Source organism: Cydia splendana, chromosome 25, assembly GCF_910591565.1.
Source record: "Cydia splendana chromosome 25, ilCydSple1.2, whole genome shotgun sequence".
NCBI lineage: Eukaryota > Metazoa > Arthropoda > Insecta > Lepidoptera > Tortricidae > Cydia > Cydia splendana.
In genome coordinates this window covers 9,143,975-9,159,080 of record NC_085984.1, presented here as the reverse complement: position 1 = coordinate 9,159,080, position 15,106 = coordinate 9,143,975, and the positions used below count along the sequence as shown (strand labels likewise).

Below are 15,106 nucleotides of genomic sequence, written 5' to 3'. Positions count from 1 at the left end.
TTGTACATACACTAGGTGGTGGTAAGTGCATTAATTAACCCTCCGTGTACAAGGTGGGGTATCACAGACCCCAGGCTCTATTTTGGATTAAAAATTGAAGTACAAATATTATTTTTTATCAAAATACCTGGTTTAGTAATACAAAGGAAAATATATTCACAAAAATAAATGAATATCTCATAACTAAAATATGAAACTCATTAACCTGCACTGTGAGCAACATCCCGCGACACAAGCGACACGAGGCCCGTTCGACAGCAAGTCGCGCGACTGCTGCGGCCAGCGGCGACGAGATTTCTACTTCCCTCTCTCCCATGCTCCTATAACTCCTTCTGTCTCACTCCCCCCCGTGTATCCACACTTCTGTCTCACTCCCTCCCGTATAGTACCTGCACTGTGAGCGACAGCCCACGACACAAGCGACACGAGGTCCGTTTGACAGCAAGTCGCGCGACTGCTGCGGCCAGCGGCGACGAGATTGCTACTTCCCTCTCTCCCATGCTCCTATAACTCCTTCTGCCTCCCTCCCCACCGTGTATCCACTCTTCTGTCTCATTCCCTCCCGTATAGTACCTGCACTGTGAGCGACAGCCCGCGACGCAAGCGACACGAGGTCCGTTTGACAGCAAGTCGCGCGACTGCTGCGGCCAGCGGCGACGAGATTTCTGCTCCCCGCTCTCCCATGCCCCGCCTGTGATCTGTAAGTATAAAATAGATAGTTAATTTCGTTTAAAAGCAATTAGGATACGTTTCCTGATGTCTCATTGAGCTGATCTTTTGCATTCTCAAAATTTCGACATTTAGCGCCACTTGCACCATCGTACTAACTCGGGGTTAATCGGTTAAAACTGCAGTTACCATGGTTACCAGTATATTTTGACACCGGGTTAACGGTTTAACCACTCAACCCTGGGATAGTGGGATGGTGCAAGTGGGCCTTAAATGAATAACTTTCAGACCGAGATATATTTATTGTCATTTTTTGTGCGTTGGATCCTTTTCCGTAAATTACGTCCAATTCTATACTATCAAACACTTAATACTACATTTTTGATTGGCCACCGAGTGTTTCCTACCATTAGGGTTCCCCCAAATATGTCGACGCGGAATCGGCAAAACCCGATAGGAAAAAGCTTTATGTCTACGCAATAAGAGCGAAAAAGTCGTTGTTGGGCTCGGCTCGCATCGGCCGGCACTTGCCGACGTGTCGACGGCTTTTTCGCGCTTATTGCGCGGACATAAAGCTGTTTCCTATCGGATTTTGCCGAATGCGCGTCGATATATCTGGGGAGACCCTTATTCACAAATTTTGCAAACACAATCCCTAATAAAAGCAAGTTACTTATACTAAATTACAAAACTCACGTGTATTTCAACTGGGCGCCTCTTCTCCTCCACCTCCACCACGTCCGTAACCGGATTCCCGGTACCAGCCTTACCGGTACCGGTAACGGTATCGGTACTTGTATCGTCGACGACGGGTGACGCGGGCCGCGGAGGAGATTGCGACTCGCGTATCGCCTGGCTTCTGACTAGTTGTTTTGACTTGAAACTCTGAAAAATAAAAGGTTTTATGTAGGTAATAAAACGACCTAGCGTGTCGCTGGCAGTGAAAATTTAAAAATGTATGTTGCTCAATCAATAACATCAACTCACCCTATTTCTATTCAACGCGCTGCTCTCCTCTGGAGGGGAGCTCGTTTCAGATTCAGGATTCTCCATGTTATGGTACCTGAAACCGGTAAACGTTTGAATGTATATAGTATTTGCACCAATCACTAACCCGGGGTTAACCGGTTAAACCTGGAGTTACCATGGTTACCAGTACAATTTGACACTGGGTTCACGATTTAACCAGTTAACCCCGGGTTAGTGGGTTGGTGCAAGTGGCGCAGTATACTATAATTCGGCAAGCCATTACCGTCAGTAGAAAAGGGCGAGAAATTAAAAAAAAATGTAGGCGCGAAGGGTTGTCCTCCCGTACAAAATTGTATTTGTCCTCATTTTGATACGACCTTCACAATCGCTCACGCTGATTGGTGCAAGCAATCACCAAGACGCCCGTCAAGATAGTACCAATATAAGAATAAAACCATAATAAGTTGAATATCTGAATCGGGCTCAAATCTCACCTTTACCGGTACCGGAATGTAAACCGGTAAAAATTTATCGTTATGAATTATCGGTAAAACGGGTAATATCTATGTTAGAGCTGCAACGGATAGTTGTTTGGCCGGATACCGGATATTCGGCCTGAGCGTCGGCCGAATATACGGTATCCGGCCGGCGGAACTATAGCTACATTTCGGTTTTTCAGGTGCGTATTGTGGAGATTTTGACCTGTTTCGTAGTTAACGTTCGCGCGGACTTATTTCTGGGTTCGAAATTCGAAACGAGTGCGCGCGCAAGTGAGTGGAATGTTTAAATTGTTTTAAAATAATAAACGGGTACGATTATGACCGTGACTGTTTCTCAGATCCAATTTGTTTACTCCGAAATCAAGCAATGTTACTACTTATCCGGTATCCGACCGGATATTAAAATAATGGCCGGGTAGGCCGGATACCGGATAGTAACCGAATATCCGGTGCATCTCTAATCTATGTAAATGTACATTTTTTACGTTATTCAATTGAGATAAAAAAAAAACTAAGTAACACAGTTGAAATATAGGCAGAGGTACAGTCGCTGACAAAAGTGTGATTTCTTTACACGCCAATTTTCTAACGTTTATGCAACACGCACACATTTACAACTCGAAGGCTGAGCGGTGAATGGCTCATATTCGATCAGTGAGTATGTGTGCTAAATAAGGCTTGTCATGAATGTCATGAAGCGATAGTTTTATCTAACGGTGGTTTTCCACCTGTCCATTTTTTTTGGTTCTGTCATAGAGAAAAAAATACATAGATTGCTCACTCCATACATCAGTTTTGGTACCAAAAAGACTATTATTTTCACAGTCGACATCTAGCATCGAGTAGCGGAATTATCAGTACCGCTACTTGACAATAGATGTAGCAGTACTACTCGATGCTAGATGTCGACTGTGAAAATAATAGTCGTTTTGGTACCAAAACTGATGTATGGATGGAGTAAGCAGTTGTCTTACTATATTTCTCTATGGTTCTGTGCATTGCGTCTCAATCTCTCACTAAGCAAAATGTGAGACGCAAATACACATTGGACAAAGATATTAGACAGATGGAATACCACCCTAAAGCGATTACTTTCATACTTGTCAAAAACTCACCTTTATTCGATCTCCGAACGATAATCAGCCAATCACAACATACAACTACGTGGTTATTTATACAATATACAAGAAATTGGACCAATCACAGATCTACTAACTAAGAAGGCAACTATCCGAATGGGAATTTACGTTTAGAAAATTTATTAAAGCTTCCTTTTTCAAAATAAAAAAAAAATCGAAAAATTCTAGAGTGCGAGTCCGTTAACGGTTTTGTTTAAATTTGGAACACACGTTCGGTTTAGTGTTGGTAAGCTCGTTGCGTTTCTTTTTAATTTTTAGGTGGTTTATAGTGTGGTGTGGACGGCGGCTGACGGAGTGCATTTTTTTTAAATTTCTCTATTGCTGGGTTGACGGCGTTGGTGATTTTATACGGTGTTTCTTCACTATGGTGGACGCCATTAAACTGTAACAAGGAGAGAAGTAAATAAATTAGTCTGTTAAATAAATTAACTCGTTCTCGAAATCAAAACTATAACAAACTCCTAGCGTTATCCCGGCATTTTTGCCACGGCTCATGGGAGCGCGGGGTCCGCTTGACAACTAATCCCAAGAATTGACGTAAGCACTAGTTTTTACGAAAGCGACTGCCATCTGACCTTCCAACCCAGAGGGGAAACTAGGCCTTATTGGGATTAGTCCGGTTTCCTCACGATGTTTTCCTTCACCGAAAAACGACTGGTAAATATCAAATGATATTTCGTACATAAGTTCCGAAAAACTCATCGGTACGAGCAGAGGCGTATTTACAAATTTGGCGCCCCGGGCCATTTTGATTTGCCGCCCCCCTTCATCAGTGACGATAAAGTATTTTATTTAAGAAAAAAAAAACCCTCAACAAGTACCTTTGGGGTGTGAAACAAAAAAAAAGTAAACATTTACCATTTACTCACATAGGCATTTACATTGTTTTCCTATGTACAAATTGGTTGACAAAATCATCAATGACGCTGTCGTAATTTAAAACGTTTGTCAGCTCATGCAGCTTCTATATTAAGAAGAGCTAAGCTATTCAGGCGCTCTTCGCTGATAGTGGAACGTAGATAATTTTTTATTCTTTTGAGTGCAGAAAGGTGACGTCACTAATGTCACTATTCTAGATACAGATTTATATGGGCCGTTTTTGTCACTCAATGACGATGCGACCTCGTTATATTTGCCTGATCTGTTTGGCCATTGGGAATCAAGGTGAGGCATTGGCAGTCAGGCTGGATATAGCTAAGGAGTTCGGTCGGGTCTGGCATCGAGTCTGCTCGAGGGACTATGTTATACAAATGGATCGCTAGCTTTTTTCCGGTAGACGCACATGAGCCGACGTATAGTAGACGGAAGCCGCTCCGATAGTGTGGACATTAACGCTGGCGTTGCACTAGGTTCTGTGCTGTCATTGCTGCATTATCAATGATAATCATTGCTATGCAGACGACAGTAGTAGGGATGCGTATTACACAGGCCGTACCATTATCCCTCATTCTGTGGTGCTGGAAAGTCATGAAAAGTATTGTATTTGTATCTGATATCGAGAGCACTCTATCTGTACTGAGTTTCGGCATGGGAGACACAAGAACCGCCCAATGTAGTCATATGGGTCACAAATAATGTAGGTACGTAAGTGAAAACGCGAGCGTAGCGAGCGCGAAAATTTTTCGAGAAAATAGTAGGTTTTTTAGGGTTCTGTACTTCAAAAGGAAAAAAACTACTAATAGGATCACTTTGTTGTCCGTCCGGCCGTCTGTCTGTCTCAATATAAAGGGCCTTGACATGACAGAGGGCGGCAAAATCGACAAATCATGCTTGTTATTTAAATTTTACAAATAAATAGGGGAGCGACAAAATTCTGGTCGACCCTATCTGAACAGCAAATAAAATATTTTTTGACCCAAATTTGCCGCCCCCTAAAATCTGCCGCCCTAGGCTTCAGCCTACTCAGCCTAGTGGTAAATCCGGCACTGCGCCGTACTAATACTTCTTGAACGAAAATGTTGCTTAATTTAGGTACTTGTTGGTAGATATTTTAAGCAATTGGTGGGGTTTGAAGCGTTCGTTTGTTTATTAATTTAAATGTAAATTAAAATATAATAGCTAAGTTTGATTATAAAAGGCGCCCAGAAAAAGCCGCGAGGCGGCGGCTTCGCCGCCCCCCCGCGGCGTGCCGCCCCGGGCCATGGCCCCCTTGGCCCTAGGGTAAATACGCCCCTGGGTACGAGCCGAGGTTTGAACCCGCGACCTCCGATTTGCAAGTCGCACGCTCTTACCGCCAGGCCACCAGCGCTCAGAACTATAACAGACTATGAATCATAATCGGCCTCCTGGGGCCCGTTTCTCAAAAGCTCGTAACTTGTAATACAAGCGGATGTCACTTTTTGACAGCTTTTGTTAGAAAGGGACTTCCACTTGTATTACAAGTTACAAGCTTTTGAGAAACGTACCCTTGAGGTTTTTACCGAAACTGGATTTCTTGCCGAAACTAAAGGTTCGGATTTGCTCTGGTGTTGGCCGAAACCGAACTATGTAAACAGTTTGCTACGGGCTACGGCGTAGCACTCTAAATAGCTTCAGCGGAAAAGTAATTTTGTGACGGTCCATACAAAATGTACTTATGTTATGTGAAAATGCGTTTGGGACACTTTTTTTTTAAATCGATAGTCCTCGTGGTTCTGAGTAAAAATAACCCAAAAGTTGATGGATTTTCGAAAAAAAGTAAATGGTACTTTTTTTAGTGAAAATGCCCTTGTCAACTCGATTGTACATTGAGTTTAAGGGTCACCAGTACGGTTACCATGTTTGTCACTGACATAAACGCCGTCGAGAACGTAATTTACTTTCTATACATCTCGCTCGCACTCGCATATTAGTGCAAACGGGATGTATAGAAAGTAAATTACGTTCTCGACGGCGTTTATGTCAGTGAGAAACTGATGGTAACCGTACTGGTTAGGTTTGATGGTGTAAGGACTGGAGATCGAGGTTATGATAAGGCAGGGTGGACTTTTTGGGCTGACCTCGAAATGAAAATAGAGATTTCGTGGTATCGTAAAAATAGGTGAGACGCGAATGTTTCTAGACATGATCGACCCTAATTACTACCGGCCAAGTGCGAGTCGGACTCGCGCACGAAGGGTTCCGTACTATTACGCAAAAAACGGCAAAAAAATCACGTTTGTTGTATGGGAGCCCCACTTAAATATTTATTTTGTTTTGTTTTTAGTATTTGTTGTTATAGCGGCAACAGAAATATATCATCTGTGAATGTCATTTTCAATTTCAACTGTCTAGCTATTAAGGTTCATGAGTTACAGCCTGGTGACAGGCGGACGGACGGACACGACGGATAGACGGACAGCGGAATCTTAAGGGGCCCACTGATTGACAGTCCGCCGGCCGGTATCGGCCTGTCAATTGTTCGGAACTGTCAAAATTTTGTTCTAACTGACAGGCCGATACCGTCCGGCGGACTGTTAATCAGTGGGCCCCTTTAGTAATAGGGTCTCATTTTTATCCTTAACCAAGTACGGAGCCCTAAAAATTTTAGAGTGGTCACTTGCCTAAAGTAATAAATAATGAGTAGGACAGGTGGTGGCATTGTGGACAGAGAGGGCAATAGGGAATATTACGCAAAACTCTGCGTAGGGGGCGCCACTACCACTATCCATCACAATCTCAAGGTCTACCGCGAAACAAGAAATTTCGTTATCTAACCTCTCTATCACTCTGGCATATTCGAGCGATAAAGAGGCAGGTATCAGGTAACTAAATTTCGATTTTCGCGTTTCCCGGTAGGCCCTTGTTAACAAACCGCCTTGATGCATCAATGTCATATTTTATTGTCTGTGAAAACTTGTCAGAAAACAGTTTAAGGCACAGTATGTATAAGTTACTCTATGGTTTACTAGCTAGCTTAGTGCTGCACTCTGGCGGCAGAATAACATATTGCAGTAAAACTACCTATTGATGGATGGGTACATAATTATAGAGTCTGGCTAGCCAAATTTTGTTGACAGATATTTCCTTGTTGCATCACCAATTGTCTATGCTTTTAAAAAAAGTTAAAAGTCTGTTGTCAATTTATGTCATTCATTCAAATTGTTCGCGGTTTATAAGGCGTTTATTTTTAATAATACTTAAATAATGTTAATAATGACTATACCGAGTGACGTCCGCAACCTATTATTTAAGCTCGTAAATAATTACGACAATGTGCAAAGTCGACGTGAAGCGTTTTATAACGAAAAACTGCAATGTTTACAAGTCGGAAACAATTTCGTAGGTTGGTGCTCTATTAATATTTTGATACTTTAAGTACTAGTTCTAAACTTCTAACATTTCCCTATAACTTTGATTAAGTATGTGAATTACTAATACCTGAATCTCATAAACAGGACAAGTGTGTAAAAGAAACGGATAAACTAGAAGTTCTAGAAAATATCAATAAAAACAAAACATTGGAACGTAATCATATGTGTTTGTCGTTGACTATACTTTACATAGTGGTAGAAATTAATGTGAGCTGACTTTGAGTGCAGTCAACGTATATTTAACTTATTTCCTTAGGTACCTTACGTGTGCACAGAAAATAAAAAATATTTTCTATTATCAAAACTATAATTCCTACTACACACAGTGTGACCAGCCCAAGATTTTTTTAATTTCCCGCCAAAACTTTGGGTAATATTTCAGTAGCCAGACTCTAACGGCTATGAAATTTGTCAATAGTGAATGGAGTAGATTTGAATAAAGTGCGTCTGTTGACTCTGTTGTCATTTGGACATAAGATAGTTCCCATGGTAACAAATAAATAATTATGTTTTATAGAATGGTCGAAGTTCAAAGCCAGTCTGAAGTTACGTGGAAGTCACCCCCCTCCCCACAGTCTACCCCCATAAAAATGTCGCCTACAGTAGGTCAACAAGAAGCAGCGGGAAGTTTCTGAGGGCCTATCGCCACGTTCAATGTGTTGCCTCCCTGTCACGCTTACTTATGAATTTACAAGTGCGACAGAGAGGCAACACGTCGAAGGTAGTTCGCGCCTTCGCGGTAGGCCCTCTGGAGAAATCCACAGTTGAAGACTGCCAACCACCTAATGGTTCCTCTACACGATGGCCCAGCGCTGGACCAGCGAGATGGCGATGCGATGTTTACGGCTCCTCTGCATGATGGCCCAGCGCTGGACCAGCGAGACGGCCATGCGATATTTAGGCTCCTCTACAAGATGGCCCAGCGCTGGACCAGCGAGATGACCCAGCGCTGGACCAGCGAGATGGCCATGCGATGGTTATCGCTCCTCTACACGATGTTCCAGCGCTGGACCAGCGAGATGGCCATGCGATGGTTATGGCTCCTCTACTTGGGGAGCGTTCAAGTATTATGTAACGCAATTTTTGGTCATTTTTGACCCCCCCTCCCCCCATGTAACGCGCTGTACCCCCCCCCCCCCCCTTGTAAACGTTACGTAACCACCAAGTGACCATGTCGCTAAAATACCTTTGTTATTGTTTTAATCGCGTTAATATTATTAGTTCAAACCCCCCTCCCCCCCAAATTCGTTACGTAATACTTGAACGCTCCCTTGATGGCTAAGCGCTGGATCAGCGAGATGGTCATGCGATGGTTGAGAGCACGCACTATGGCATGAGCCACGTGTAGATGATGCGTAGGTACGCACCATCGCTGGCCCACTACCTTTGATGTGCGGATGAAAAACCGACATGGCCATCCTATATATTCTATTATATTCTATTCTATTCTATCGCCATCCCACAGCATCATATGCCATTCGCCACCACTACCCTCTCTACACGCTGTCCCATCTTAGTGGGCCAATATGATGGCCCATCGTGTAGAAAAGCCATAAGTTATAAATATGTATGTGGGTAGGCCCACAATATTTGTACGCCAGTCATGGCAAAACAAGGATCGTTCAGAAACAAAAATGTAACACCTATATGTATATACGCTTGTTTGATGCAAATAAACATTCATTCATTCATTCATAGATTATATTCATAGATTGACTTCTGTAACACAGGTCTTTACCTAGCTCAGAAGTCAGGAACTTCAACACCTACCTGTAACTTGTTTTTGTCAATAAAATGTTTATTTTATTATAAGTATTATATTATACATTTCTTGTTACGTTGTTCCGTTCTGTTATTTCTTTGTGATAGTCAAAGCGGGCCTGCTGTATTGGCAGTATTCATTATAACACTGAAACCGTGAAATCGCGGAATTCGAGCCAGTCACGCGATACTACGAACCGACCTTAGTACCTAAATGAATGTAGTAAGTAGAACCCTGGAGTCAGACCAGGCTAACTCTGCATTGCATTTGCAATTACAATGTGTAGCAATGTTACCTTCTTCTTTTTCTTCCTCGCGTTGTCCCGGCATTTTGCCACGGCTCATGGGAGCCTGGGGTCCGCTTGACAACCAACCCCAAGAATTGGCATTGGCACTAGTTTTTACGAAAGCGACTGCCATCTGACCTTCCAACCCAGAGGGTAAACTAGGCGTTGTTGGGATTAGTTCGGTTTCCGCACGATGTTTTCCTTCACCGAAAAGCGACTGGTATACATCAAATGATATTTCGTACATAAGTTCCGAAAAACTCATTGGTAATACGAGCCGGGTTTCGAATCCGCGACTTCCAAATTGCAAGTCGCACGCTCTTACCGCTAAGCCACTAGCGCTTGGATATATACATCATTACACCTTATAAAACAAAGTCACCCACCGCGTCTGTCTGTTTGTATGTATGTTCGCGATAAACTCAAAAACTACTGAACGGATTTTATATGCGGTCGAAAGTCGGAGAGTTGCAGTTGGTGCAGCAGGTGACTGTAAAAATTTAAATGAAATGGCTCTGATACTGTACCCACTGTACACTTAATGAAAGTAATTACCTAAAGCAAAAAGAATAGATAGTATAGAGGGGTCCTGTCATTGTAAATTTTGTAGTCACAGTAAATTTACTGCCATCTATCAACACACGACTAAAACTCAAAACGAAAACGTATAGAGTTATCAAAAAATGTATATATATGGATAAATGATTTTATTATTTTTATATCATTTTGATCCATGTTCATTCACTGATATCTATGTGTTAAAATTATTAAATATGAAACGGTGTCGTCGCGCCATCTAGCCGAGGATAGGCTAAAGGTGTGTGCGCCATCTATTCGAGAATGACTTTTGCTTGAATTCCGAGGCACGTTTTTTCCTTAGACTTTATTCGTCTTATACGAAGTTACATATGTCTTTGCCTAAAGCTATAATCTGCTTTCTACACCATCCGTACCAATTTCCATAAAGCCCCTACACAAATGCAATAAAAGGATTCACCTCTACCCGAACGTTCGTGCACGTTCGTACATTTCCGGAGGCGTTCGGAACGCATCTCGTGACCCGGTCATCGGGACGGCCGGGTCTCGAGACAAGCCCACCCTAAAATCAACCTTACTCCTTTATAATACGGTCGCGTTTCGAACGAGTGGAGCTAGTGTGAGATGGTGACAAGCTGAAATGAGACTTAATTGGATATAGGAAGGTAGACTTTTGAATGCAGTTGGGAAATAGGGCGGCAAGGTTCACGTGTTTCAATGGTTATTGTCATCGTCTCCTCGCTCTAGAATAACCAGCTTTAGTTGGGAGTAGGTTCACATACAGTTTGTATACAGCGAGAGGTCACTATATACTGGTTAGTACGGGTGGAAATTGATGAGAATAACAAGGAAAGCTATTTTATAGGCAGGTAGGTAGTTTAAATAGTTTATCCTGACTAGTAAACGCTGAGCGTCTGAGGTTCTTTACACCGTAACATTATTTAGCATATATATATATGACTAATTTTGACATACATTATGACAAGACTATCCTCGCATTGCTCAAAATTCGACTATTCGAACCACAAGCGTAGCGAGTAGCGAGTCAATTTTGGATTCTTTCACTTGCTCAGGTATCAATATTAGCACTAGGGGTTAAACAACTTGTAAAACAAATCTAATACCTTTAAACGAGCAATTCTTGTTCATATACCTATATATATATTTCGGGGATTTCGGAAACGGCTCTAACGATTTCGATGAAATTTGCTATTACTATTAAATACGCACAGGGAGGCGAGGGCTAGATTCCAGGAGTGGGTCTGGTATGGTAAGCCCAGGGGGGGACCTGTTTTTGATGTTATGTGTCACAGTCGAAAAGTATTTAAATCGAGATTAAGGTGGGTCCAAAAACATCAAGAACAGATTAAAATGGATTTGCTTGCCACTCACCATAGAAACAACGATTTTAGAAACTTTTGGAAGTGCACAAAAAAGTTGGAATCTAGGCCTGGTCTGTCTGTTAGTGTGAACGGTATCTCGGATCCTAAGTGTGTTGCTAATGTGTTTATGGATCAGTTTAATGTGAGTTGCTCTTCCACCGACGTCGGCGAGGCCGAGCCGCTGCAGGTGCCCGATGCTGGCAGACTGGACGGGGACTCACAGACCCGATTTAGCGTTAGTGACGTAAGTAAAATAATAAAATCTATGAAAAGGGGTAAATCACCTGGTCACGACTACTTGAGCACCGAGCACCTGCAGTTTGCCGGGCCCCACCTGCCTCGAGTACTAGCAATGTTGTATAACTTTTGCATACGTCACTCTTACCTACCGCCGCTTATGACAAAAACTATTGTAATACCTATTGTCAAAAATAAGACGGGTGACATTTCGGATAGTGCTAACTATAGGCCTATTTCTCTGGCAACTATTGTAGCGAGGGTGCTCGACGGCTTGCTCAACGTACAATTAGATAAGTACTTGAAATTGCATGACGCGCAGTTCGGCTTCCGTGCAGGCTTATCTACCGAAAGTGCTATTATTTGTTTGAAGCAGGCTGTTGAGTACTATACGCGTAGAAAGACACCTATTTATGCGTGTTTTTTAGACCTTAGTAAAGCCTTCGATCTCGTTAATTACAATTTACTTTGGAAAAAACTTGACGAAGTGCAATTTCCTCCAGAACTAACACGCATATTTAGGTGTTGGTACTCTGGCCAGAGAAATAGCGTACGCTGGGGAGACGTGATGTCCGACGAGTATGGACTCGAGTGCGAGGTGAGGCAGGAGGGGTTGACCTCCCCAAAGCTTTTCAATCTGTACATGGACGCCCTGATCGGTGGGCTTAGCAGTATGCATGTTGGTTGTCACATAGATAGTGTTTGTTTTAATAACATTAGCTATGCTGACGACATGGTACTGCTGAGCCCCTCGGTTGGTGGTTTGCGTGTACTGATTGAGAAGTGCGAATCCTATGCCCGAAGTCATTGCCTGAAGTACAATGTGCTCAAAAGTGAGTACATGGTATTTAAGGCGGGGAACAAGTGCCCATCTCATGTTCCACCCATTCTTTTGAATGGCGAGCAATTAAGAAGGGTTTTTTCATTTAAATATCTCGGGCACCTGGTTACCGATGACTTGCGTGACGACGCGGACATGGAACGCGAGCGTAGGGCACTGGCCGTCAGGGCCAACATGATAGCCCGGAGGTTCAGCAGGTGTACAGCGCAAGTTAAAATAACACTCTTTCGAGTATACTGTACTTCGCTGTATGCCTGCAGCTTATGGACTAGGTACACGCAAAAGGCTTTTAACGCCATGCGTGTACAATACAATGACGCGTTCAGGGTACTGTTGCGGCTGCCGCGGTACTGTAGCGCTTCGGGTATGTTTGCCGACGCGCATGTGGACGGATTTCACGCGACGCTGCGCAAGCGCTGCGCCGCGACGCTCCGCAGGGTGCGTGACAGCCGCCACAGTCTCCTGGCCGTCGTGGCTGACAGATGGGACAGCGGCCTGATAAGGCACTGGTCCTCTCTGCACTTATCTTTAGTACCTAAGATAGTTATTTAAGTTTATTTTAAGTTAACCTTAGCTATAAGTTTTAAAGTGTAAAATGTACTTACTAACAAAATATGGACTGTTTGTCTGAAATAAATGCATTTTTTTTTTTTTTTTTTAATACCTACAGGTATAAAGTCCCTATTTCAATAGATTTATTTCAGACCATGTCCACAGTGTTAGTGTTAGTTTAGTAGTATACATTTTATTTATTTATTTAATCTTTATTGCACAAAAGAAAAACCTTATAGTACAAAAGGCGGATTTAATGCCATAAGGCATTCTCTACCAGTCCCTTAATACTATGTTAATTAAACCTATACAGGGTGGAACATTTCTAGAGACCGAGCTGATAATTAATGTTATAAAAGTGATCTACAGTCGAGTTATTATAATCGTAAAGCTGGGTTACAAAGTAAAACTAAATCATTAAAATGAAATATTTTTATATCAGTGACAAGTTGACAACCCTACCACTACAAAGTTATTTACAGTTTAAATTGACATGAGTCCTTAACTTGACTTTACATTCGATGCTCGGATCTACTTGCTAAGGTTGAAACATTGCACTAATGTTTACCAAACTGTATCTCACAAACAGTTATAGTCCGACCAGTGAGTCGTGTCGCAAAATAAGTTTTTGGCAAAAATTTCATTTTTGGTACAAGCTTTTATCGCTGATTGTACTTTTCTTACGACAGACAACTAATACTCATTGAGACAATTCTAAAGACCCCAAACACAACTAGGTTGCGTTGTTTCAACACAGAGTTCCTATGGCCACCTCCTGTCTCCATCATCAGATCAGCACGAAGGTACCATAATATTGCATTGTCATCCGATTTATACATGCATGCAAAATTTCAGCTCAATCGGAAACCGGGAAGTGGATCAAATTTAACTTGCAAGATTTGATTACAGTCGGTCTGTCATTATTTATTAGGATTACAGACAGACAACGGTCAGGTGAAAGTAAATAAAAGCTTGTAAAAAACGCGGAAATTTAAGTACAAACCGCACCTGGCAATAAAATTACTATGAAATTAAATGACAGCTTGAAACTGACAGCTTATTTGATAGGAAAAAAAGTTGCCATATAAAGAATTAAAAAAAAATAGCTTGTGACACGACTCGCTGGTCAGACTCTAGAAATATTAACGTGATTAATAAAGTACGTAGCCTAAACAATTCCCCGTTTGCATAAAAGTCCTTCGTTCTGTTCCACCTTCCACCCGATACAGTGAGCCTCTGGATGAATAGGTATGTATTTATTACCTCTAATGTACCTATCTATGTATATGTATTTGTTACCCCTAATCTCTACGTACGAATCTAGTTTAAAAGCACCCATTCTTATTATAATCAGCCAAACATCCGTTCCATTATATGTTTGAACCTCACCGATGCAAAATGGGATTATCTTTTATAGAATGGTCAACTACACCCCTCGGTGTCCAGTCCCTTTAGGGTTTGGGTCTTCTCATTGTATCAGACAAAGGGTTAAGGGCTAGTCTAGATACGGCAGGTCGCACACGGACCACATCGTCCACCATGTCATGACATAGGGTAATTCCCTGAACAGCTTAATAAATCCACCCTGTATTTCGACTGTTTTTCAAAGGGTTACCATGTGCGACGTCCCTAAACCAAGCCAGTCTGGATTAAGGGCCAGTTGCACCAGACACAGCACATTCAGGGTCAAGAACCCGACTGTCGGGTAAGCTGTTCGTAGCGACTACGCGCTACATACGGCAAACACGTGGCTACGCGCTACGAGCGTAACCCGTAGCACTTAGTGGCAATGAATGTGTTAACAGATTGATCAACGTCACGCAGCAGAGATGTATGAAACTTCCCATACAATCAAATAATCGTCCGCGACCGCTGCAGGGGACCACCAGAAGATTAATTGAGAAACATAGACAACAGTTATTTTTAGACACAATTTCTATTTTAAAACCCGTATAAAACTA

General features: G+C 42.3%; 1 protein-coding gene across 1 annotated transcript in view; it reads right to left on the bottom strand.

Moving 5' to 3' along the window:
• The window catches only part of LOC134802613 (uncharacterized), a 128,518-nt gene that overhangs the window by 63,259 nt on the left and 50,153 nt on the right, over positions 1–15,106 (bottom strand). The window contains exons 2-5 of the mRNA XM_063775249.1: positions 3,254–3,659; positions 1,657–1,732; positions 1,366–1,554; positions 574–698 (exon numbers count right to left, since the gene is read on the bottom strand). Coding sequence (XP_063631319.1) covers positions 574–698; positions 1,366–1,554; positions 1,657–1,722 — 380 coding nt within the window. The 5' untranslated portion in view covers positions 1,723–1,732; positions 3,254–3,659. The remainder of the gene's footprint in view (positions 1–573; positions 699–1,365; positions 1,555–1,656; positions 1,733–3,253; positions 3,660–15,106) is intronic.